The sequence below is a fragment of the Enhydra lutris genome, unplaced genomic scaffold (assembly GCF_002288905.1).
Source record: "Enhydra lutris kenyoni isolate GAN:26980312 unplaced genomic scaffold, ASM228890v2 scaffoldscaffold19, whole genome shotgun sequence".
Classification (NCBI taxonomy): Eukaryota; Metazoa; Chordata; class Mammalia; order Carnivora; family Mustelidae; genus Enhydra; species Enhydra lutris.
Window position 1 is genome coordinate 3,826,315 of NW_019154103.1, and position 26,771 is coordinate 3,853,085.

At 42.3% G+C, this 26,771-nt stretch overlaps 2 protein-coding genes across 7 annotated transcripts in view; one reads left to right on the plus strand and one right to left on the minus strand.

Moving 5' to 3' along the window:
* The window catches only part of LOC111148266 (phosphodiesterase 8B), a 238,791-nt gene extending 217,276 nt beyond the window's left edge, over positions 1–21,515 (plus strand). For 4 of the 6 annotated variants that reach the window (XM_022504728.1, XM_022504731.1, XM_022504726.1 and 1 more), the window contains 10 exons: positions 4,326–4,402; positions 5,789–5,953; positions 8,667–8,712; positions 9,138–9,273; positions 10,152–10,350; positions 12,702–12,919; positions 14,277–14,397; positions 16,729–16,896; positions 19,038–19,167; positions 19,717–20,315. In XM_022504728.1, the coding sequence (XP_022360436.1) occupies positions 4,326–4,402; positions 5,789–5,953; positions 8,667–8,712; positions 9,138–9,273; positions 10,152–10,350; positions 12,702–12,919; positions 14,277–14,397; positions 16,729–16,896; positions 19,038–19,167; positions 19,717–19,826 (1,370 nt within the window). In that variant the 3' untranslated portion in view covers positions 19,827–20,315. Of the gene's footprint in view, positions 1–4,325; positions 4,403–5,788; positions 5,954–8,666; positions 8,713–9,137; positions 9,274–10,151; positions 10,351–12,701; positions 12,920–14,276; positions 14,398–16,728; positions 16,897–19,037; positions 19,168–19,716 lie in introns of all 6 variants that reach the window. The other 2 variants (XM_022504725.1, XM_022504729.1) reach the window with 2 other exon arrangements.
* A 2,994-nt stretch (positions 21,516–24,509) lies between these two features.
* Positions 24,510–26,771, minus strand: part of LOC111148360 (WD repeat domain 41) — a 41,452-nt gene continuing 39,190 nt past the window's right edge. The window contains exon 13 of the mRNA XM_022504856.1: positions 24,510–24,757. Within this exon, the coding sequence (XP_022360564.1) occupies positions 24,605–24,757 (153 nt within the window). The 3' untranslated portion in view covers positions 24,510–24,604. The remainder of the gene's footprint in view (positions 24,758–26,771) is intronic.

The following is a 26,771-nucleotide window of genomic DNA, read 5'->3' on the forward strand; positions in this document are numbered from 1 at the left end:
CCAACGTGGGAGCACCCAAATACAAAAAGCAGTTAATAACAAACACAGAGGAAGTAATTGATGGCAATACAATAATTGTAGGGGACTTTAGCACTCCACTTACATCAATAGACTGATCCAAGCAGAAAATCAATAAGGAAACAGTGGCTTTGAATGACACACTGGACCAGATTGATCTAACAGATATGGTCAGAACATTATGACCTGAAACAGCAGAATACACATTCTTTTCAAGAGCAGTTGGAGATCACCAGTTAGGTCACAAAACAAATTTCAACAAATTCAAAATCAGAGTCATACCATGCATCATTTTGAACCACAAGTCCTGAAAATAGATATCAACCACATGAAAAAAGCAAAAAGAACATAAATACTTGGAGGTTAAATAACATTCTACTAAATAATGAATGGGTCCATTAAGAAATCAAAGAGGAAATGGAAATATGCATGGAGACAAATGAAAATGAAAACATAATGGTCCAAAATCTTCAGATACAACAAAAGCAGTTCTAAGAGGGAAGTTTATAGCAATACAGACCTACCTCAAGAAGGGAAAAACAAACAAACAAACAAACAAACAAAAAAACCTCAGCCTAACCTTACAGCTAAAGGAGTTATCAAACAAACAAATCACACTCAGAGCCACTAGAAGGGAAGAAATAAAAGAGCAGCAATAAATGAAAACTAAAAGAGAAAAAAATAAATGAAACCAGGAGACAGTTCTTTGAAAAGATCAGTGAAATTGATAAGCCTCTAGCTAGATTCAAACAACCAGAAATGAAAGAGCAGTAACAACCAACACCACAGCACCACAGAAATAAAGTTATAAGAGAATATTATTAAAAATCATATGCCAACAAACTGGATAGCCTAGAAGAAATGGGTAAATTACTAGAAACATAGCACCTCCCAAAACTGAATCAGGAAGCAACAAAAACTTTGAACAGACCAGTTACCAACAATGAAACTGAATTAGTAATCAAAAAACAAAAGTTCAAGACCAGACAGCTTCACAGGTAAATTCTACTAAACATTTAAAGAGTTACTACCTATTCTTCTTAAATGATTCCAAAAAAAAACAGAAGAGGAAGGAGAGTAGCCAGATTCACTCTATGAGAGTATTACCCTGATATGAAAACCAGATACAGATGCTACAGAAAAAGGGAATTACAGGCCAATATCTCTTATGAACTTAGATGCAAAAATCACCAATAAAACATTAGCAAAATGAATTCAACAGTACATTAAAAAAAAATCATTCATCATGATGAAGTGGGATTTACTATTGGGATGTGAGGGGAGGTTCAATATTTGCAAATCAGTCAACAAGAGAAAGGATAAAAACCATATAATCATTTCAAACTGAAAGATTCAGAAAAAGCATCTGACAAAGATGACAAAAAAATCTGATAACCTACATTCATGATGAACATACCTCAACATAATAAAGGCCATATAAAACACCCACAGGTAACAACCTACTCAATGTAAAGAAGAGTTTTTCCTCCAAAATCAGGAACAGGACAAGGATGTCCACTGTGACTTCTATTCAACCTAGTACTGGAAATACTAGCCACAGCAATTAGATAAGAAAAAGGAATAAAAGGCCTCCAAATTTCTACGGAAGAAATAAAACTTTGATTATTTGTGAACGACATGATAATATGTAGAGAAAACACTAAAGACTCCACCCAGAAAGTACTAGGACTGATAAATGAATTCAGTAAGGTCACAGTATAAAAAAACCACCAATGTAACCTAAATCCTTTGCATTTCTATACATTACTAATGTAGTAACAGAAAGAGAAAGGGGGAAAACAATCTGATACACAATTGCACCAAAATAATAAAATACCTAGAATGAGCTCAACCAAGGAGGTGAAAGATCTGCTGTACTCTGAAAAGTATAAAACAATGATGAAAGAAATTGAAGACGACACAAATGACTGGAAAGATACTGCATACTCATGGATTGGGAGAACAAATATTAAAATGTCTATACTACCCATCCTACAAATTTAATGCAATCCTTATCAAAATACCAGCAACATTTTTCACAAAAGTAGAATAAATAATCATATAATTTGTATGAAACCACAAAGACAGCAAATAGCCAAAGCAGTCTTGAAAAGAACAAAACCAGAAGTATCATAATCCTAGATTTCAAGATACACTACAAAGCTGTGGTAATCAAAGTAGTATGGTCCTGGTACAAAAATAATGCATTAATCAGTGGAATAGAATAGAGAGCCCTGAAATAAACCCATGATTATATGGTCAATTAGTCTTTGATAAAGCAGGAAAGAATATGCAATGGGAAAAAGACTGTCTCTTCCACAGTGCTGGGGAAACTGGACAGCTACATGCAAAAGAATGAAGCTGGACCACTTTCTCACACCATGCACACAAACCTGAAATGACTAAAACAGAGACGTGAGCCCTCAAACCATAAAAATCCTGGAAGAGAGCAGAGACATTAATTTCTCTGACATTAGACATAGCAGCATTTTCCCCAATATGTCTCCTGAGGCAAGGGAAATAAAAGCAAAAATGATCTACTGGGACTATTCCAAAATTAAAAGCTTCTGCAAAGTAAAAGGACCAATCAAGAAACTAAAAGACAACCTACTGAATAGGAGAAGATGTTTGCAAATGTACCTATCTAATAGAAGGTTAGTATCCAAAATATATTTAAAAACTTATACATCTCAAAACCACCAATAATATGATTAAAAATGGGCAGAAGACATGAAGCTGTTTATCCAGAGAAGACATCCAGATGGTCAACAGACAAATGAAAAGATGCTCAACATCACTGACCATCAGGGAAATGCAAATCAAAACCCTGATGAGCTATCACCTCACACTTGTCAGAATGGCTGAAATCAGAAACATGAGAAGTAACAGTATTGATGGTGAGCATGTGGAGAAAAAGGAACCCTTGTGCACTGTTGGTGGGAATGCAGATCGATGCAGCACCATGGAAAAAAGTATGGAGGTTCCTCAAAGAATTACCATAAGATCCATTAATTTCCACTACTGGGTCTTTTACCCATAGAATACAAAAACACTGATTCAAAAAGATATATGCACCCCTATGGTTATTGCTGCATTATTTACAATAGCCAAATTATGGAAGATGCACAAGTGTCCATTGATAGACGAATGGATAAAAGATTTAATATATATGTATATATTATATGTAATATGGGTGTATATATTATGTGTAATATATGTGTGTTTATTGTGTGTATATATTATATATAATATATATGTATTACATATACAGACACAATGTAGTAAAGATAAATGTTATATATAACATGTATAATATTGTATGTAATACACACGCACGCACGCGCACACACACACACACACAAAATGTAGTATTTCTCAGCCCTAACAAAGCATGGAATCTTGCTGTTCGCAACCGTGTGGATTGGTCTGGAGAGCATAATGCTAAGTGAAATAAATCAGAAAGACAAATACGTATGATTTCACTCAAGTGGAATGTAAGAAGCAAATAAAGCCAAAAACCCCACAAAAATCAGAAAACAGACTCTTACCTATAGAGAATAAAGTGGTGGTTACCAGAGAGGAGGTTGCTGGGGGGGGGATGGGAGGGTGAATGGGTGACGGAGATTAAGAGTACACTTACCATGATGAGCATTGCGTAACATATGGAACTATTGAATCACTATATTATACACCTGAAACTAATATAACACTTTTTAAAACTGTACTGGAATTTTAAAATAAAAATTAAAATTAGAATTAATTTAAAATGAAAGTTTCTATTGATTAGAGCTAGAACCATCACTGGATTCTGGGTGTTAAGAACCTAGGGGCACAGGGAGGTCAAGAGGCTGGCCGTAATTACTGAGAGTGGACTCCTTCATCTACGCCCCACCCTGACCACGGCCCGTGCTTCCTTTTCCACACTGCAGTTACCCAATTACGTGGTCAACAGCTGGGGACTGAAAGTTAGGAACTATCAAAGTTGGGCTTCAGTGATTTACAGGAAAGTGAGATGGGGCCTCAGGATCCCATTAACCCTCTCTGAAATTACCCTTCTGGAACTGGGACTCCTAAAACCTGCCTGCACCATCAAGGTTCCAGGCCAGAGCACCTTTTCTAGACTTTGGCAAGTAGTGCCTGATGTCTCAGCCTTATAGGATTAAAGGATGGGCATATCTTTTGCTTTGTGGAGGGCAATGGGGAAACATTCCTTTGAGAATCAGGTCCCTGGTCCATGAAGGGCTCCTTTGGTGCATTTAGCCCAGCTGAGCCATCAGAACCAGCTACAACTTTCTTTTTCTCTTCAGCACCAAGCCTACAGAATCGTCGCTATCCGTCCATGGCAAGGATCCATTCCATGACCATCGAGGCTCCCATCACAAAGGTGAGTGGCAGCTGCTGCCTCCACTCTGCAGTCAGGGCCACCCAGCACTGGGCTAATTTCTGGAGATAAAGTCATGAATGACTTACTACTGATACCATAGAGAGGAAGCGTACTAAATAAACACATAATAAATAAATTTGTAGTTATAAATTGCAATGACTGTTAGTAAGGAAAACTGTAGGTTCTAAGAGAAAATTAGATTACTATGGCCCTATTCGTGTTGGGTGAGGTGATCGGGGAGAGTTCTCTCTAGAGGAAGTAATGTTTGAAGTAAGAACTGAAGAATGCAAGGATGTTAGAAGAAAAGGTAGGCGAAGAGAATGCTGGACAGCAGTCACAGTGAGGGAAGAAGCAAAGAGTTGACTGGAGTACTGGAGGATTGGAGTATTTGAAGAAGAAGGTGAAAAAAAGTGTGGGCGGCTAGAGCTTGGATACCGGAGGTGGGGGTTGGGGGAGAAGTGTTCATATTTTAGTTGTTTGCAGAAGAAACCACTGAAGAGTTTCAAGTGGGGAAGTGACATAATCAAGTATGTTATTAAAAAGAACACCCAGCTGCCATGAAGAGAATGGACTAGAAATGGCAAGAATGAGAAGAGGCCAGTTTGGGACTTTTCCAGAATTTCAGGCCATGAAGTGTTGTTAGTTGGATTAGAGTTACAGCAGTGGAGATAGAAATGAATAGATGAAGAAATATTTAGGGGTAGAATTAATTTAACTTAGTGATGAGGGACACTAGGAGAGGTGACCAAGAAATGGGGAAAACGGTTTGTTAGCTGCGGCTTCCCAGGTTTTGTCTTTGAGCACAGGAGGATACAAGTGTTGTTTTGCCCAGTGTAGGAAGCAGAGAAGGAGCTCTTGTCTTCGATTCTTTTGTTGTTGTTGTTCCATTTGTTCACTTGCCTGCTTTGGGGAGAAGGGAGCAATATCATGAATTTAGTTTTGGACATGTAAGTAAGATAGTGCAGTAGATATGTCAGGTAGGCAGCTGAATATACAAAGTTGAAGGTTGAAAAGGAGTTGAGACAGGGGTGTAAATTTCAGAGTACTTGGATGTGGATCATAGGGGTCCAAAATCATGGAAATAGCTTGTCTCTGGAAGGACTGGAGAGTGAAAGAAAGGCCCAGCATCAGTCTCCAAGGAGCTCCAACCTGTAGAAGAGCTCTAGAGAAGGATCAGCAAAGGAGCTGCAGAAAACGTAGTCTCTGCAGTGGGAGCACCACCAGCAGAGGGGGGACAGAAGAATAGACTAGTTCAGTGGAAACACGGATCATTTTAAACAACAAAACGTGTTACCATCTGATTTCTTACCATTTCCAGGCATACGTGTAACCTTTGGGAATTAGAATCCTAATATCCTCAAATTTATTCTCTCTCTACTTTCTTAGGTTATAAATATCATCAATGCAGCCCAAGAGAACAGCCCCGTCACAGTAGCAGAAGCCTTGGACAGGGTTTTAGAAATTCTACGGACCACAGAACTGTATTCCCCTCAGCTGGGTACCAAAGATGAAGATCCCCACACCAGTGATCTCGTTGGAGGCCTGATGACTGTGAGTGATGAGGGAAACCCAGAAAGGCAGGGGAGAGGCAGGAAGTGCCCTCCAGAGGACACAGAACATGTAACATAGAAACTGGTGCCTGTAGTTGCAGAAACATCTGTCGTGTGGGCTAACGTCAGCATAACCAGAGGCATCTGCATCAAAAGTTATTATCTGAGTGGTAGAATTCAAGGAATTCTTGAATGTATCTTTCCATGAAACAAACTGATCACAGCAATGGGAGACGGTGCTTCAGAATCCTCATGACAGTAAAGAGTAGCAGTTGATGGAGGGAGAAGTATACACAGGGGAGCCCTTGTCGATGTCTTCCCCTTGACCCAGGGCAGTGTTGGATTGAGGGTTATGGACAGCAGGCTCCTTCTATCATGCAAGGGATTGTACTTAGACTACACCACAAAATCGTAAAGAAAATCCTTTGTTAAAATCAAAGCTTATATAGAAGTTACCCCACTTAACGACTAAGCCACCCAGGCGTCCCCACCCCCCACCCTAGAATCCAGTAAAGGCAGAGCTGAGCTGTTCTGGCTCCGTAGGGTGAGGTGGGGCAGGGTCTGCCCCCTGTCAGCTCGCCAGTACCGCCTGCCTCGGCCTCTGTAACCACCAAGAGCAGCTGATTTTTTTTTTAAAGATGAATTTTTTTATTTATCTGTTTGACAGAGAGATCACAAGTAGGCAGAGAGGCAGGCAGAGAGAGAGGGGGAAGCAGGCTCCCCGGTGAACAGAGAGCCTGATGCAGGGCTCGATCTCAGGACCCTGGGATCATGACCCGAGCCAAAGGCAGAGGCTCAACCCACTGAGCCACCGAGCAGCTGATTTTTTAAGGACTCATCTGTTCTCGTGTTTTTATGTAATCTGTTTGGTGGTAATCCTCATATATCAGCAAGTGAAGAAAACGGAGAAGATTCAAATTACTCATTTGTAATCCTAATCAGAGGCTGAAACTGGAAGTACTCTTTGGGAGGAAAACAGACTCCTGGAGTTATCTGTGTGTTTTCTGTCCAGCCCTGTCACCATATGCTGGGTTGACTGGTTTTGTAGTCATTCTCCTTGTTCCTGCTGAAAGTCTTTAATGAGCCTGTAATCTAGTGACACCCCCCACCCCCCGCCATTGCTTTCCTGCCCCTGGGCTGGCCTTGGCTGTCCCATCCCTGTGCAGCGTAAACTTGAGCTCTGGAGAATGCTGGCAAGGGTCATTCAGGAGGGCAGCCACAGCTGAGTCGCAGTAGGAGGCCTTTGGTTCTTGGAGCTACGTTATCTGCCCTCCTTCCCCCTGCTGGCGTACCATCTTGTGGTTCTTCTGCAAGTAAGGCTGTGAGGAACCAGTGTAGAATTCTACCTCCTTTTATTTGATTTTGGGAACCAGAAAAAGAAAGGTAAAACAAAAACAGGAGTACCTTGCAATACCTACCTTACGGGCAAGACAGTTGTAGCCATGGTTACTTGCCTACTGATAGAGTTTTAAAAATTAAGGGCTTGGCCTAAAGATCCAAGGTATGACTTCAGGGGAGTCCTTCATTAATACTTTAATTGTTTTAAGATTTATTTATTTATTTTAAAGAGGGGGAGCACCCAAACAGTACCCAAACAGAAGGAAAGAGAGAAGCAGACTCCCCACTGAGTGCCAAGGCCTCCATAGGGCCTGATCTCAGCACCGCGAGATCATGACCTGAGCCGAAATCAAGAGTCAGAGGCTTGGGGCGCCTGGGTGGCTCAGTCAGTTGAGCATCTGCCTTTGGCTCAGGTCATATTCCCAGGGGCCTGGGATAGAGCCCCAGGTTGGACTCCCTGCTCAATAGGGAGTCTCCTTCTGCCTGCCACTCTGCCTACTCATGCTCTCTGTCAAATAAATAAATAAAATCTTTAAAAAAAAAAAAAAAAAAGGAATGGGAGGCTTAACTGAGCCACCCAAGCTCCCATTTTCATTAATACTTTGAACCTTAGTGCATACTTTCTAGAGAGACAAGTAATTTTATAAATGACTTTTAAGCAAGATCTAAATAATTAGGTACTTAAGGGTAGAAAGCAGAGAGAAGGAAACTGAGATGCAGCACCATCTGGGGCCTAGCTCAAGAGCCTAATAAATGGAAATCACCGGAATTCTTTCCACTCCCTTATGCTGCCCCAAACATCTCAAACCCAGAAACTTTCATTTTAAAGGCCAGTTGCAATGCCCATGTTGCAAAACAGAAAATACAGTTGGAAAAAAAATTTAGATATAAGTCAAAAATCAGCCCACCCTTTTTAAGTTTTTACATTAAGTCATCCCCAAAATGTGGCCCATGACTTTGGTTTCCCAATATGTAAATGCAAGAACACAAGAATAACACAGTCCCTATAAGGGGAAGTGGCGTTCCTTCAAAATAACCCACATCCAAAAGCAGGACCCCTTCTGTAATTGCAGAAATGTGGCTTCAAGATGCCAGAAGACAAAGAAGGCATTTGAAAAAAGGCAAATCAGAGGTCAGATGTGAAACCTGAATGAAGTCCTATCTACTTTATTCTCAATTCTCCATCTCCTGGGGCTAATAGCGGTGGAAGGGAGAATATCCTCTGTCTCATAGATACTCTTTTAATTTTGAGCTTCAACTTGGAGTTCCAGATTGGGTTGTTCAGGATGCAGGTCTCTTAGGCTAATGGAAGAAATGAGAGAACAATGCTAAGAGCATGGAAAGCACACTTCTAATAGTAGCTTTCTTTATTCCAGGATGGCTTGAGAAGGTTGTCAGGAAACGAGTATGTGTTCACTAAGAGTAAGTTGTCATCTGTCCATGTCATGATGATAACCAGTCTCCAGCCTGTGCCTTCTCACATTTTGGGATTACTGTTTGGGGAGAGTGTTGTTATTTCCTGTTGGGTCTCACTGGAGTTCACTGTCCCTGTGTTCTGCCTTTGAAACCAGGTCTCCTCATTAAAATTACTTCTTTGAGCACTGTCCGAGTAGGAATTGCAAATCTCTGTACATTTAAACAGTTAAATGGAATACTTCTTTTATTTTTATTTTTGGTTGGGGGATCTGGAAGTTTCATAATAGAAGAATCTGGAAGTAAAAAATCTTCCTACCCTTAGAAGTTCAAGACGTCCTTTCTAGTAGCTACCATGAAGATGATGACAAATGCTCAGGGACACTCAAGATTCTGCAATTAACCAGCCTCCCCAACCCCATCTGTTTGCTCAGATGTGCACCAGAGTCACAGCCACCTTGCGATGCCAATAACCATCAACGATGTCCCCCCTTGTATCGCTCAGTTACTTGATAATGAGGAAAGTTGGGAGTTCAACATCTTTGAATTGGAAGCTGTAACACATAAAAGGTATGTGGCTTCTCTGGCTGCAGGTGGGGAAAGATTGATGGCCACGCTCAAGACTTTCACATCTGGATTTGAGGGAGACGTGAGTTCTTGCCACAAGAAACTTCACAGGTTCTACCAGTCATGCCATGTTGGAATGTCGAACAACCAGAGAGACTGTGGCCCCTGAGTGAGCTCCTTTATGGAGACAGAGTGGGTAAGATGTGGGTTAGCCTGGTGATGACCAAGGATGAGGACTTACTACGTGTCCTTTTCAGATTTATCCAGGTCATTCCTTTGTGCTAGTGAGCCAGGAGTTGCAAGTACTCTCAGCCCCGAACTGTTGAAGCTCCACCTCACAAAATGAGTTTGAGAGCACTACAGACTTGACCTTGGATCTATCCGGGAGGCAGGGAAAAAATTAAATAACTCGGAAAGACCTCTTCTATAGTAGGAGAAGGCTTTCTTCTGGGGCTGTTGATGTACAGGATGTGAATGATTCTCACCTGTACATGAATAATGTGATGGGAAATGGTAAGACTTTGCAGAGACCACTGTCCTTAGGCTCAGTGACTTCCTGAGGGGACACAGAGGAAGTACAGAGCTTGTATAGAAGTAGAGATGGACTATCAGAGATCTGTCTTGGTTGCTGGAACCACTGAAGCCATATGACTTAAAGACAATCGAGAAATCATGTACGGATCACCACGAGGCACCTGGTTGTAAATTGGTGACTGATGAGATGTTCTGTCTCCTAATTTGGGGAGAGAATATTTTTATGCCCTTGAGCATGTGAAGTAAAAACGTCTCAAGAAAAATGCCTCTATTCCCCTGTGTCATCAAAGAAAGCAGTTTCTAGACCAGTGAATCCAGTGAATCGGGTTTGTTTTCCCTTTTTCTAGGCCATTGGTTTACCTGGGCTTAAAGGTGTTTTCTCGGTTTGGAGTATGTGAATTTTTACACTGCTCTGAAACTACTCTTCGAGCCTGGCTCCAAGTGATTGAAGCCAACTACCACTCCTCCAATGCCTACCACAACTCCACCCATGCCGCCGATGTCCTGCACGCCACTGCCTTCTTCCTTGGAAAGGAACGAGTGAAGGTAGAATTCTGGTATCAGGATCTAGTTACCTGCCTAAATTGGAGGTCCAGGAGCTCAATCTTACTAAATGTTAAGCCAAAAAGCTAACTTTTGTGTATATATTCACACACACTCAGATTAACTGATCATGTTGGTGTTGTAAAGACATGGCCTTTTCTCCCAGCTCTCCACTCCCCCACATGCCTAAAGTAGTAATTGATGTCATGGGAGAGACTCCTTTGCATGCCTGGCTGATTCATGAACCCATTCTCCAGGTATTCACAAGGAGCCCACTGTGAGGGATCAAGGACAGGACTTCATTATTACAGCAAATGGTTACTTGGTCTAGAGGTTCCATTTTAGGATCAGAATTGGGCCAGTGGCGTATTATAAACCAGACAGTAATGAGCCATCGCACATTCTACTGATCATAGATGTAGGTGTATGTGTTTTGTGTAGGTGTGAATGTGTATATCCTATATTGATGACTTACATAATTCTGAGAGGTTTCACGTCCCTTAGTCTTACTTAGAAGTGAGTAGTGTCCTCTACAGGTGCTGATTTATAGGGCAGCCCTGTGTACACCCCATGCACAGCTGGCAAGAGATCCCCTTCTCCCCTCCTTCCCTATTCCCCTCACTTGCACAGTGAAGCTTATAATTCCTTTGCTGCAATTAGAACTGAAGCTTAGAAGGCAGACGTCCTGGGAGAACTGCTATTTAGGGACTGAAATTCCTATCAGTCTGCAGTGGCCTGACATGAGATCATCTCCATATTCTAAGACCCTGGGTACTTAGAAGAGTGGCAGTGGGTCAGCCAGAAGGAGCAGAAATGCCACCATAGTGGGGAGAGTCTGCCAAAGCCCATCAGCCGGAAGCTGATCTTGGTATTCACTTTAATCATCAACAAAATAAAGAATGTGGTCCAAGAGTGATGCTTTTGAAGATCTTTATCACCTGCGGTTACAAAAGTGACATGAACCTATGTTTGTACAGCCCTTTCTTGGAGGAGCCAGGGCACTTCCAGATCCCTACTGCAGGCTCACAGTCCTCCGCTATATGCTGCACTACTGAGGCTGCACCGGGCCAGTAGAGGACGAAACCTAAAAGCATGAATGTCAAGACCAAAGTGATGGCAGCCCCTGCAGTCCAGAGTTGGAGATGAACCTCACTTAAGCAGAACCACTCTAGAAAAATAGAGACTAAATGCTTGATAAATCAGGGAGTTCTTGGTCACTTTATCATCTCCCTTACTCTCCCTCCCCTAAGAATTTTCCTTTAAATTGTGAATTCTGCTAGTGGTGCAAAATCTGAATTTCTCAAATAGCAATGGAAACAAGACTAAGACTGTAATACAATTTAAAAGACATTTTCTAATTCTGACAGTCTTGCCAGACAATCAGAAAATGTAGAACTGCAAGGAACCTTGGAGAATTGGGCTGGAAGGAGCTCTTGAGCTCAGAGATTTATTTTTTACTTGTGTGTATGTGGAGAGAGAGAGAGACAGACAGAGAGATAGATTTGTGCCTTTCCCAGTAAACTGTCAACCCCATTAGTGCAGAAAGCATGCCAGTGTAGTTCATCATTGTAGTGCCCACACTCTACTAACTAGAGCCCAGTAAGCCTGGAAGAAATGATTACCGAATGAATTCCTAAGTTATAGGATCTCTTACATGATAGTAGCCCATTTAATAACCCCCACCTAAAGTTGTAATCTGAGAAAACATTTGTATGCCCTTGTGCTTTGGTCTGTGTTCTCAGATTAACACAGCAAGAGCTTAAGAAATAGGGTCTCCCTTTTGCCTTTGCTGCCTGCTAGCCTAGAGCTGAATTTGGTTTTCAACGGCAAGAGCTGCCTTAACCTTAGTTGTCCTGGGAAAATTCTTTTTCTTGTCCGTGATTCTCTTGTACTGCTTGGCTCTAGTCCTTTTACCTTGGTGTGAAGAGTCTTGATGTATTTGTGCCACTTACTGCCACTCTCTCACTCTGCCTAAGTAAGCAAATGAAATAAGTAATACTTAGGATCATAGGCCACTCTATGCTCTCTCCACTCGTGGGAAAATGTCACAGCAATACCACAGGGCAAGCATTTGGAAAGGCCTGTTTGGCTTCCTGCAAAGAGCTGGAGTGAGTGGGTGCTGGGAAGAGAATGTAGGCGTCCATCACAATAGATATGTCCCATAGCTCAGATTTCTGTTTCCCTCCAGATACGTTGCAGCATAGTGGAGTATCTGTGCTGTGTCCTGGGTAGCTTCTCAACTTCTAGGAAGTCAGAGAAGGCTCATCAGGCCCATCCCTCCTGAGGCACAGATAGGAGTGTAGGTCTCCGATAGCCAGTGGATAACATTCACCCTTGCCTCCCCACGGTCCCAGGGAAGCCTCGATCAGCTGGACGAGGTCGCAGCACTAATTGCGGCCACGGTGCACGATGTGGATCACCCGGGAAGGACCAACTCGTTCCTCTGCAATGCAGGCAGCGAACTTGCCGTGCTCTACAATGACACCGCTGTCTTAGAGAGTCACCACACTGCCCTGGCTTTCCAGCTCACCGTCAAGGACAGCAAGTGCAACATTTTCAAGAACATCGACAGGTCTGTGGTGTTTGGGTTCCTGTGCTCAGGTTTGTGAAGTGTAAGTGGGAAATGGTGTTTTCCCTAACTTCTCCAAGTCCTGAGCTGCTTCGTAGGGTAAGGAAAAGGAGAAAGAACAATAGTTGGACCATTGTATCAGACATTAAGATAGTCACCTTGCCCTTGTAAGCTTACCTGTACTTGTCAGACTGCTTTTATCTTTCGGAATTTCATTTGGTCTTCAGTGAGTTTATGGACATGTTTTACATACCCCAAAGTAATTAGAAATATTGATTGTCTTACTGATAAGTACAGCAGAATTTTTACCCTTCCAGGAGGACATCCTGCCTTTTGTGTAACTCAGGGAACATGCATCCTTCCTCATCTTCCCCCAGTTCAATGTTTGCCACTTAAAAACCTAACTCATGAGGAGATAGTGTTATTCTAGATGTCCCAGCAGAGATGTTAAAGCCCAAAGGGTGGGGCAGTTCTCCCCCTTCCTGGGCTAAGTGGGCCAGCCGGGAACAGACAGGAGCAATCCCTGGGGACCACCACAGGCCTGCAGTCACTATGGCTGTTGCCCGTGGAGCAGCGGCCAGGCTGGAGGGCCAAGCAGACACAGAGCACAGAGCTCACTCTGGTGGCAGGGACCACACTTCAACATGAACCTAACACGCTGGTTTCTAGAAATCTGAGAAAACACGGAGACCAGTTATTCCACTTTCAGAACGTTTCATCAGTGTCAAGGACTGTTTTTAGAACTTTCACTGAAAGAATTTTCTCCAAGAGCCAACTCTACTCAGCTCTTCATGCTGGCTCCTAGAAGTTAGAAGAAGATGGTAGGACCTGGAGAGTTAATGGGGCAGGTTTGCAGCTCCACGCAATACACCTTCGATCTAATGTAGAGCTTTTTCAGGGGAAAAACATGATTCCGAGGCCATCACCTGAGGAAGTGCTGACAAGTCTCTGTAATAGAAACCCGAGTCTGGGCCGCCTGCCGCGGGGACAGCTCACCAGGCTGCCGCGCCAGGCTTGCAGGGCAGGGACTTGACATTGCCGTCCACCTCACTGGGTTTGTGTTGCCAAAGGAAGGGAGAAGGAAACCACTTTGTAAAGTAAGTGCCTGCTATGTGACATTGCACACACGCATGCACGCACACTCTCATGTCCTACGACGAAGGGTCCGCTGCACTGGGGACAGTGGAACAGCGTCAGCAAGTCCTGGCTTACAGGGAAGAGGCACAGGCAGACTTGAGGATCTGCACTCGGTTCCCAACTCTGTGCCCTGGCTTCCTCCCAAGTGTGGGGAGATGGGAGCACGACAGTTCTCATTCCGGACCTGATATGAACAAGGCTCTTCGTCTTCTGTTTATTTTAGGAACCATTATCGAACACTGCGCCAGGCCATTATCGACATGGTTTTAGCAACAGAGATGACCAAACACTTTGAACATGTGAACAAATTTGTGAACAGCATCAATAAGCCAATGGCAGCTGAGGTAAGCATTTCTCCTGTGGTCAGATACAGCTGAGCACTGTTCCCATCAGAGGCTATTCTGGCCTCAACGCACTTTCTCCTCATCCTGAATCCAAGGTGGCTCTCTGCTCAGAGCTGGTGAAGACGGGCTGGAAGTACTGGCCACAATGTCCACAGTAACCCTGAGCTCCCTGAAAGGAGGGTTCTGAAATAAGGCCTATGGTGACAGGAGGTAGGCCCAAAGAGTAAGACAGACGAGGCCTGCAGATAACAGAGGCTAGCCTGTGTGGGGTATTTTAGAGGATCAAAGCCCTTTCTAATTCTCAGTCATTGGAGACCTCCAAAATGGCTGTTTTTAAGGAGAGAGACCATCCAAGAGACCCTCTTAACTACAGGGAATAAACCGGTGGTCACCAGAGGGACGTGGATGGAGGGGAGGGGTAAACAGGTGGTGGGGATAAGACAGCACACACACCCTGATGAACACAAGTGATGTAGACAACTGGCAGTTTCAGGCATACGATGTAGTGATGCCACACTGTATATCAACTCTACTGGAATTAAAAGAACTCAATAAAATAAAGAATAAAATAGAAGCTAAAATCTAGTATTGGCGGGAAAAGTGGATGTTTTAAAGAACTATATTCCTGCTGACTTGCATTACAAACATTAGTACCTAAAGATTCCATATAGTCAAATTGTGAGTGCTAGTTGAAAACAAAAGCATTTGTCACTTTTTCTTTTTTTTTTTTTTTAAAGATTTTATTTATTTGACAGAGATCACAAGTAGATGGAGAGGCAGGCAGAGACAGAGAGAGGGAAGCAGGATCTCTGCCGAGCAGAGAACCCAATGTGGGACTCGATCCCAGGACCCTGAGATCATGACCTGAGCCGAAGGCAGCGGCTTAACCCACTGAGCCACCCAGGCGCCCGCATTTGTCATTTTTAAAATTTACTGATCTACCCTAGTTCTGCCTTAAGGCCCCTCCAAACTTGGGTTTTAAAAACATGCACAGAAGGTTCACATCTCTGTCGTTTAAAATGAGCTCAACTGACCTCTGAAACCATGAAGCTGTTCATAGCCCTGTAAAATTAGGAAAGCCTTATGCTCATTTCCATTGAGCGGAGGCTGCGTATGTGGATGGATGATGAATGGTTGTCTTCAAAGTAACCTGATCAGTAAGGAGACTGTTCGTGGAGGACCCCTCACATGACCAGATGGAGGGACAGTGTCTACCTCATCTGTTCTGCTTCATCTCCTGGGGTCCCACAACGTAATGCCAGGGCCCTCTCTTTTCAGGAGACTGACTTATGGGGGTAAGGATCTGGGGAGTCAGGAGGGGGAAATTACACGGAATTTAGAGTTAAGGAAAGTCACCTATCAAAATAAGCTCCCAACTCTGTGTTGAGATCTATTGTTTACAACAGTATGTATTGTAAGCAGTATTTTACCAGTGGTAAGAAATCAAAAAAATAATTTTCAGAACATAATTCTGTCCACTGATGGTTTAATAAATAGATCTAGTCTCAAAATAAAACAAAACCCCTTAAAATGTCATGCAGTTTTTCAGCTTGGCAGAACTCTGGAAATGTAATTGTTTTCACACAATCTGATGTCTTTGGAATCAGAAGATAGCAATTATCCAGGTTTTGTGTAACTGACCTATCATTGCATTTATGTAAGCCTACTCACAGAACTGGCCACTTGGCTCAGGACCCCTGACATCCGTCACTAGGTCTGTACTCCTGCACAACTGGTCTTTCTGAACATGACCAAATATCGTGCCCCAGCCCACTTTCATGCTCTTAGTACCCCCCCAACCAAGAATGTACTTGGGTCATGACTCGCCACCATTCATCGGAAAAGCAGCCAGGAAAGCATGAGTGGACAGATGCCTTAAGAGAAAAGGGATGGGACACAAGGTCACAGGACAGAGAGGGAGATGGCAGGCATAAGTAGTAGAAATAAATGAAAAAAGGATTGAAGGGTCCTATGTATGTGTTCTTTCCTATCTTTAATGCATTTTTATAAACCTGGCAGTGGTTTCTACACATCCTGATAAAACTGGAAGAAAAGCTCTCCTTTAAAATGCCATACCAAACCACTAAAAACAAAACCAACTCGAGGTAATAGTTACCTCTGGGGAATAGGATGGCAGTGAGGGGATGAGTGGTGACAGGGAGTTTGATGTTTTAAACTGTTTGTCTTGACTAAGTGTATTATATATGGAATTAAGGATGGGAAAACTTGAGTCCCAGGCAGGTCTGAATGGGCCTGGTTGCCGACCATCTAATGTCTGGCCACTGTGGCCATAATATCCTTTTAACGCTAATATGACCATCTGTCTTCCAGATTGAGGGCAGCGACTGTGAATGCAACCCTACTGGGAAGAACTTTCCTGAAAACCAAATCCTGATCAAGCGTATGATGATAAAGTGTGCTGATGTAGCCAACCCATGTCGCCCCCTGGACCTGTGCATCGAATGGGCTGGGAGGATCTCTGAGGAGTATTTTGCACAGGTACACTGCCTCTCTAGGGAAGCTCCACTTCTCTTCTGGAAATGGCTCCAGGTCATGGAACTCTGGAGATTTTCCAGTTGAGTAGCCATCAATTAATACATGAATCCTCCCTAGAAAGGAATGGCTCACCCCAGCCTGAAATAGACTTCTGGTTTGACTAATGTGGCTGGTCACTGACCAAAGTCTTTCTGGGAGAGAGGGGATAAACTGAGCCTCTGGAAGTATCTTTTCATCATCAAAATGTTAGATCCTAAAAAAAAAAAAAAAAAAAAAAAAAAATGTTAGATCCTGAATTTCCACAAACACTGGGCTACCATCCGTTCACTTACCAGGTTATTCTTCTCTCCACTGAGCCCTGTGGGGACAAGATGCACTCCCACTCATGGGCAGCTCATAAACAGTAGGGGAGAGGTGTAGACATAGATAGGTCCACACGTCGCTAAAAATAGGAAGTATCTCCAAGGGAGGTATGGTAAATGCTATCTGAGTTCAGACCGATACGTTTCCTAGATGATAAAAAAAGGAGCTTTGAGGGAATTGGTACTAAAGTTTTGTTTTTATTTTTTGAAAAGATTTAGATATATGGAAATAGGAAAGGACTTCGTGGGAGAGAAAGTATCATGTGTAAAATTAGGAAGAAAAATAGAATTTTTATATAAGAATAGCAATATGTAGTTCACTTTGGCAGTGTGAAGGAGTTGAAGGAAAAAAAAAATCCAGAAACGAGCAGACCACAAGATGCCTTTTGAAATACAGGCCTACTTCCAGGGAAGAGGCTCTGAGGACCGTGGTGCGTATGTGTGATAGAAAGGAAAACACGCACGCAGCCCCAAGTCCTACACTGGGAGAGGGCCAGCATAGCAGAGTGTACCACGACGGCAGGATAAAGAATGGTTCATTGTGTCCCAAAGGGGCAGGAGCAGGACAGCCAAGTACTTGGTACATTAACTGCAGCTTTCAAGGCTGAGAAGAGGAGCTCCAGAAATGAAGAAAAGTAGGGCAGGCAGTCTGAGGTTGCCAGAAAGAAGGGGGTTAAGAGTAAAAAGCCCGAACTACTCCTTGAACAACAGTGGAGATTTTAAAGATGCCTCATCGATTAATCTGAAATGAGCAAGCTGAGCCAAAAGCTGGTGGGAGGTCATTAATGGGCCTCCCAGGACCCACAGAGGCGGCCTGAAATGCTACTCCTAATTATTCTCTAAGTACAGGCATGGGAGAGGAACATTTAAGTCATTTAATGTATGTTCCTTGTTCAGCTGTCCTTCTCCCAAAAAGGAATGTACTAATGTTCACAAGCATTGTGGCCTAAGAATCACAAGTCAGAAACGAGGCCTCTGATGAGCTGGCCTCGGGTTCAGCACACCATCAGGAACATGGGGATCTTAATATTCAGCTCAGCACAGGCCGGCCTTACCCAAGTAAACATCCACTCTACTGTGCAAAATGATCAGGCTGACACGCTTCTGGAGAACCGCATGACCAGTACTCAAACCTGAGCGGTCCCAGTTTGCTGTTCTTTGAAGTAAAAATAGTGTGCTTCAGCTCAACTGCTGAAATGCTTTTCCTCCAGACATCATCATGATGCTGTGCTGTGTGGTGTAAGGGCTTTATGTGGACTTCCCATTTTGTCAGAACACAGAATTTTAAAAGCACAGTACTCAGAGGTCAAATTCATTAAGATTAAGAATTCTTACTGCTTCAATGAGGATATTGGTAAGTGAAACTGGCTTTTTGAACTTCAGGCACGTGACTCCTGGTACAGTTTGGTGACAGTGCCTTGACTCACGCTAAGGCACAAGCACTGTCCCACCATCACCCCCCACCACCGCTCCTGCACTCACTGTAAATGGTGCTATCGGCAGTGTTAGTACTCAGCGCTACTAGTGGGACTGCGGAAGCCGATCTCCAGAAAGGGGTGAAGAGATCAGTGCTTCAGGAGGGGCTCTGGGATAGTGCAAGAGACCCGAGTCCCTAGCTCATCAGGCGGTTGACTTACAGGAGCCTCAGGAGCTTACTGAACCTAGCGAGGTCTTCATGGCGACAGCTAGAGGAGGACCCATGTTCAGAGCTGTTGTGAGAAATGAGATGCTGTGACAGCTCCTCGTGTGCCCCAGCCCTGTGTGTGCTCTCATTTCTCGCAGACTGATGAAGAGAAGAGACAGGGGCTCCCTGTGGTGATGCCAGTGTTTGACCGGAATACCTGCAGCATCCCCAAATCCCAGATCTCCTTCATTGACTACTTCATAACAGACATGTTTGATGCTTGGGATGGTAAGAGCGTTGGTGTTTTGTCACCCCACAGGTTACTGTGTTATACTTTATGATGATAACCCTTATTGACACAGGTTGGGCCTAAAGGTATACGTGAAATGCTACTTTTGGTTGTGTGTGTGTGGAGATAGCTGCCAGCTGTTTGCAGCCAGGTGGGGGGAGGGGCGCGTGGGCACCTTCTGCATCCCCAGCACCTTGCAGAGAACCTTATGTACAGAAATCTCAGTGGATGTTTGATAATTGCAGCAATAAGTCTTAACCTCTGGGAAACAAAGGTTTCCAAAGTTTGCAGGTTTAGCCGTTCCTCAGGGAAACTCTATAAAGAATACCAACAGCATCTGTGAATCAGAGTAGACCAAATACATTTTGTAATGTTGCTAATAAGTGACTGTTTGTATTTCAGAAACTAGTGTTAATAACTTACTTTCCCATGCTTGTATGTGCACTAGGGGACCTCTCTTCCACTTCTGAACCCCAATCTATCTCACAGAGCCCCGGCCTTACATATGTTCCGGTCACCTAACTTGTGATTCTTTGATGTCCTTGCAGCCTTTGCCCATCTGCCAGCCCTGATGCAACATTTGGCTGATAACTACAAACACTGGAAGACATTAGATGACCTCAAGTGCAAAAGTCTGAGGCTTCCATCTGATAGCTAAAGCCAAGACAGAGAAGGGGACCTCGGGATCTGCGAAGGGCACTGTGAATCAGTCGTGGAAATAAGAGGCATTCTTTTCTAGTGAAAAGGACAGGTGTAGGTTAAGGAGTTGGTGTTTAATATTGGACCTTTGAATTATTTAAGTCCCCAAACTGCATTTTTAGAAAGTTACGTTCCGTGAAGAGAAAGACATGTTCTTTTGAACACTTAGTGACAGAACAAACACATGGCAAAATCCTTTGTCCTACTGTCATCCTGTGTGTCCTCATGAAACCATGGAGCTCATTTACTATATATAATAGCAGGACACAGCAGCAAAGACGGTGCCTGTGAGCCCATCTTGCTGGATGACAAAGTAGCTTAGCTAGTGTCTCTTACCATAAAAGTCACCTTCACTGTTTAGCTTGACTATTTTCCTCAAGAGTCTCAGCCTGAAGGATTCATAATACCTAAGGGGAAAAAAATATATAAAAAATGACCAAAACAACTAGGACCAAATCACTGATAAACTAGTTGGTTTTGTCACCTCTACGGCTAAGCAGTTCCTTTGCTCAATGGTGTGACAAGCAAGGTTGACCACAGCCTTGGCCTGGTGAGTGCCTTCTGTAGACTGGTAGCAGTGGCCTGTGTAGCCATCTTTCCTAGAAAAGGAATTCATCTTAACAGAAAGTACTTCATGATGGGGGAGGGACTGACACCTTATTTGGGGGGAATCCAAGAGCTTCCCTTATTTCCGGTTTACAGAGGCAGTCACAAGGCACTAAAGTGAGTACATAAAAGCCATTAAATTTGAATGCCCTTGGATAAGCTTTTTTTTTTTTTTTTTTAAAGAAAATTTATATACATTTGCTGTTTAAAATTTTTATTAAAGTACTCTAAATTTGGTGGGTCTAAGTCCAGAGTAGGTTATGCAGTGTACCATCTAGACATCTCTTTTTGGGGAGGGATGGGGAAGTTTCAAGGTTCAGACGTTTTTAACCTATCTATATTTGAGACCTTGCCATTTTGCTTTAATGATGTAAAGAAGAAAAGACTGCATGATGTGTAAATAGATTGGAAAATAGGCATAAGGAGAAGCAGTAAATACTATTTTATGCTCTTAATTGTATGCTAAAAGCTTCTAAAGCACAAGTGCATATTTTTATACAGCTCTTTTGAAAACTTTCTGTGATCTACATAAAGTCAGACTTGAGATTTTCCTTTCTCTTTTACCAAACAACCCTTCTCTATGTATTGTAAATATCAGAAACTCAGTAAACAAAATATCTTCATTTTCCTTTTCAAATCCTCTGTACTCCATGCTGCATTTTAATGAGGTATAAACAGAGGCTGAATTAGTTGAGTAGTAGTTATTTTTTTCAGATGAAAATTGGAAAGGAGAACACTTGAAACCAGTACATGGAAAGAAAAAAAATGACTTATCACTACATAATGTGCCAATGTTTTTTTCTATGTTTTGTACCAAAAAATGAAATCATATATGACAATTCCACGCAGAGAAATGTATCTAAATTATTTTTGTTAGAAAAGCGAATGTGCTTGGTCAGGACAGCAGCTAGCTTGTGTTGTAATGCTGCACTATGTAAATGTGATGAAAGTGTTTTTGTGAAGTACTTGTAACTAAATTCCTACAGCCATTTTTCATTCCCAACAGCTGTTTTTATTTTATCTCTTTGGCCTAAACTTTTCATTATTTCAAAATTTCGCTTTAGTGTCCTTTATTTCATGAGTCACACACTTTATTTTCAGACACATTAAATTCAGGATGTCAAAATCCCATTTTAAGGAGCTAAATAACTTGCCTAGGCTTCAGAAACTTGCTCGAGACAAGGACAGTCTTTACCTCGCCATGTCACTCTCAGTTCCATTTGGTAAGTAACATTTATCAGATGTTTGACATTTTCTGTATGAATGTTACAGCTTACTCCTTGTAATGTCAAATTAAAATGTTAAAAGCTTTAAGACTGCCAGGTACCAAAGCTTTAACACAGCTACAGTCTTAATCAGTGTGTAATCCTCTGAATTGCTAACTAAATATTGCATTCTTCCATATAGTCTTTGGGAAGGTATAAACTATTATAAATGCCTCTTTGTATTTGTTTCCTAAAACGTTCTGTGTTGAACACACCCCCCACTAATTGAGAAGAATGCTATCTAATATAGGTAGAAGTCATATTAGACTGACTACTTAACTACAAGTTAGTTAGAAGGTCATTCTTGTACAGGTAACAATGTTTTATAATTCTAAGTCAGGACTGGTTCGTCTTGGAGGCAAAGAACAAGCCTTAGGCTGAAAAAGGAATGATACAGTGCCCCTGAAATTTAGGCTCTTGCTTATAATTATGTGAAGACAGCCTGAGAAGGAGGTAACAGGATATTTTTAAATAAAAATGACAGGACCCACTACCTACTGTTACTTTGGGTGCTTCAAGTTCAGTGTCTAGGAGCAGTCTACACACAACTACTGAGCAGCCATCACATTTGAGCCCTATTAGAATCTCCCCTCCAGAAAGATCAGAGGATTGATGGTGGTACTTACAGTACTAGTTGCTCCCAAAACTCACCTATGGTTTCTGTCACTCCATGGGAACAGATTACTATCTGAAAATACTAACCCAAAACCTACTAGGAAATACAGAAGTTAGCCTGTAGAATTCATGGAAGAGGTCTTACACAACTCAAGAAAACAACTTGAAAAACTTAAAAGACCTCATGTAAAATGTCTAAAGAAAAAGCTAGCTAGTAATGGAAGGAGGTCCAGCTATCAAGGAAAATTTTAAAGCCCGAAAATGACTGTGAGATACCTAACTAAAGTGATCAACAACCTGATGCACTCAGTCCAGGGCAAAGGGCTAATTGCAAGGTCTTACCTGCATGGGCCTCAGTTTCCTCATCCCTAACATCAGGGGATCAGACTGGCATAGATGACCTTGCTCTTCCAGTCCGGAGGTAGTAGAAGCAATGGTGAAAGGTAAAACTAGTAAAAGCAACAATTTATAAAGATTCCATTATGGATGAGTGGGAGGAACAGGTGACCTGGCAGAGAGCAAAGGAGCGGGAGTCCTCCTCCATGATAACAAGACTCTTTGATCAGCACTTTAAGCATAACTCCACTATTAACTCCACTTTCTTTTTTAATTTTTATTCTTTAGTACCAAAAGGGAGAAAATATCTGTTCTAAGGCTGGTGGGGTGATAAAGAGGATTAAGTTGGAGTGGTCACTGCAAGTAACTACACAAACGAAGCCTTTGTCAAGTCTTTCGTATTGGAGGAATGGTAAGATCAATCAGGCACTTGCGGCCACACTGACTTGGGAAGCACGTTATCTCTTTACTGCTCTAGCTCTCATCCCAGGCACATCTGAGGGCTGTGTGCTGGTCCGGTCCCACCTAGCTAATAGCCATTCAGCCACTTCACATGGGGGGGAGAAAACCATACCCTGGTACGATTCCTATTGACCTGAGTTTATAGGAATTGTAGTAGGTAAACTACAACAAAAGCATTTAAAGAAATTGGCACCACCAATAAAAAAGGTGGAGTTTAACAGTGAGAGACTCAAGTTTGCTCACAGGAGGTTCTTACTTAGTTACTAAAGACCAGGGAGGGGCGCCTGAGTGGCTCAGGGGGTTAAGCCTCTGCCTTTGGCTCGGGTCATGATTCCAGGGTCCTTGGATCAAGCCCCGCATCGGGCTCTCTGCTCAGCGGGGAGCCTGCTTCCCCTTCTCTCTCTGCCTGCCTCTCTGCCTAGTTGTGATCTCTCTCTGTCAAATAAATAAATAAAATCTTTAAAAAAAAAAAAACAAAACACCAGGGAATCTGTAGGATGTAGGATATATCTATCACAAAGATTCTTTTTTTTTTTTTTTTTTTTTTTTTTTAAAGATTTTATTTATTTATTTGACAGAGAGATCACAAGCAGGCAGAGAGAGAGGAGGAAGCAGGCTCCCCTAGAGAGCAGAGAGCCCGATGCGGGGCTCGATCCCAGGACTCTGAGATCATGACCTGAGCCGAAGGCAGCGGCTTAACCCACTGAGCCACCCAGGCGCCCCTATCACAAAGATTCTTAATCCAAGAGGCTCTAAGGAAAACCAAAGAACAAAAAGCTTCTAACAAATGCCACAGTTTTACTGTTCTATTTCCACCTCCCTCACAGGGTCTAGGTTCAGAAGAAGCAGCTCAAACCCAGCACTCACCCCTTGAGCAGCAGCACAAAGCACAGGCTCCTGGAGGTCTCCAGCTGTAAATTCAAGATGTGCTACATCCTACCTGTTATTCAGTGGATTTCTCATTTTTATCCCAAAATATCTTCTATAATTATATTTTCTGAAAAGTAGGCTTGCTAAATTTTTAAAACAGGTATAGTTAAAATACGCATTTTGAGAATAAAGGCAGGTACTTCAAATTTCACAAGGGTCTAAATATGAAAGTACATGTAACTTTTAAAAAATTTTTGTGATGAATAAGAATGTAATTAGAGGGAACAAAATTATACTAAATCAAGTGAGTGAGAGGTTCTGAGCACTACAGACCCATTTCCTCAGTGGTTTCAGGTTACTGCTATGTGAAAAGTCAAAAAACATATAGTGTATTCTTTGGTGAATGTACTAATACCGGAGAAACAACTTGCAACTCTTGATCTGGGGGTTGTGAGTTTGAGCCCCTCACTGAGTGTGGAGATAACTTAAACTCTTTAAAAAAATAAATAATACATTACAAATTTGAGTATTACCCTATATTTGACATTCAAGGTTCACGCACACGTATTCCAAATTCCTTCAACTAGATGTCAAGATACAAGTCACCATTCTCCTCTAATTTTTGAAATAATTTTAAACTGCGCAATCCAGATTCTCTTTCTCCATTTTTCCACAAAATAATGAGATGGTCAGCAGAGCACGTCACTAGTCCATGATCTTCAAAGTATAGAAACATCTGTAAAGAAATGTAAAGCTACTGATTATAGGAATTTCAAAGAGAAAAGGTGAGGCTAACACTAGACTAACAGGTGCTTGGAAGGTGGGTAACTTGTAGACTTACTTGAATCTGAACGTCAAACTCATTTTTCATGAGAAATTGTGTAATGGTCTAGCATTTATCTATATGACTTATATATTGTATTTTAATAATCAGAACTATTTTTGTGAAGTACATGAATTCCCATAGCATCTTTCCAGTTTTGCTATAATTCTTCAGATTATGTCAGAAGTCCAAGGAGAAGTGCTTAGTCAGTTCTCCCTCCCCACTGTCATTATTTATGGACAACTGGCTACCAGTAAAATGTCTAAATTCCAATTTCGGCAAGATAAACACTGGCTTGAGCTCTCTAATCCATAAGCATTTACAGAATGCCATCTGTATGCTCTGGTCCCTACCAAGAAGAAGGTTCTAGTTCAGTTGTGAAATCACATCATAGTTGAAACAAAGACTATGTAACCAGGGTACTAAAAAATGTAGGATTTGCCACAGAAAGAGAAGACCTAGATGAGTAGATGAGTAACCATTGAAACTGGCAAAACTTCAAAAACCTAAAACTTCCCAACTGAAGGGAAGGTCATACCTGGTGAAGAAAAGAAGAATAAAAAAAAGGGCTAATGAGAAGGCAGCAGAGCTACCTCTGGAGAAGAGAGTAGAGCTTGGCAAAGGCAAGAATGAAACAAAGGAGAGAAATACAATATCGAAGAACAGGATGGGAGTTTTCTCTGAAATAATTTTGAACAAAGCAGGATAAGGCCTCAGCTGATGATCTGTAAGTGAAGAGAGGGAGGAAGGGGAGCAAAATACTACAGGTAACAGGATTGGCTAGAAAGTAAGGGTAAAAACGTAAAAGGAATGAGGAAATTCAGGAGGAAGTAGCACCAAAAGGGAGCCAAGATTTTTCTGAAAGAAGCCAGAGATTTAAAAAAAAAAAAAAAAAAAGCTTTAATGTCAACACTTTAAGGAAAATTCCTCAGGTCTACACTATGGCAAATATGCCACTATGAAGGTTACCCCCACCATTTTTTTTTTTTTTTTAAAGATAAATATACTTAAGGGAGACTCCCCACTGAGCAGGGAGCCCAATGTAGGGCTCGATCCCAGGACCCTAAGATCATGACCTGAGCTGAAGGCAGACCCTTAACTAAGCCACCCAGGCGCCCTTACCCCCACTATTTAAAAACCTTTAGTGGGGTACCTACTGTTTTAAAAATAAAGCCAAAATTCACCAGCCTTACAGGCAAGGACATTCACCATCTGATGCAAAACTGCCTTCTCAGGCTTTCTCTCCTCCTAGTGTCTGTTCACAGAAAACCACTGCTCCGGCCTAGCCAGTGTGCTCATGCCTCTATGTCGATACAATCTTTGCACTTCTACCACATTCTGTTCTCCCCAGTCCCACACTACACAACAGCCACCTAAGCGAAAGCAGAGTTAAAAAGCAGAACAAAAGGAAAACAACCGGGCTACATGTTAGAGGAAAGCAAGGATCAACAAGACCCAATACCCAACATTAGGGAACTTGGGGGCACAAGGCTATGTTCACCCTCCGCAACCCTCTAATTCCTAAGCACTCACTGTCTACAATCATCTGGGCCTGCCTGAGCAGCTCAGGATAACAACTTACTTGGGCTGTGTCCTTCCTCTCTATAAGACCCAGGAGGGCAAGGATTATCCTACATGTATCTTTGCGAACTCCAGTGTCAAGTATGCTGCCTAAAATCGAGGAAATGACTGGTAAGTGTGGTGCTGCTGTGGCTAAGCATAAACACACCTTCAACTGAAGAGTAGTCTGCCGCCCCCTGGCTGTGAACCAGGGGAGAACACTGGAAGACGTTCATTACTTAGGGCTCTGCTTATAGATGATTACCAGTTCCGATCATCTTACCTCAAATGATCTTATTCCCTTCATTATAGGCAATATTTTAAATATTATAGTAAATTTAGTAAATACTAACGTATTTGGATTTCC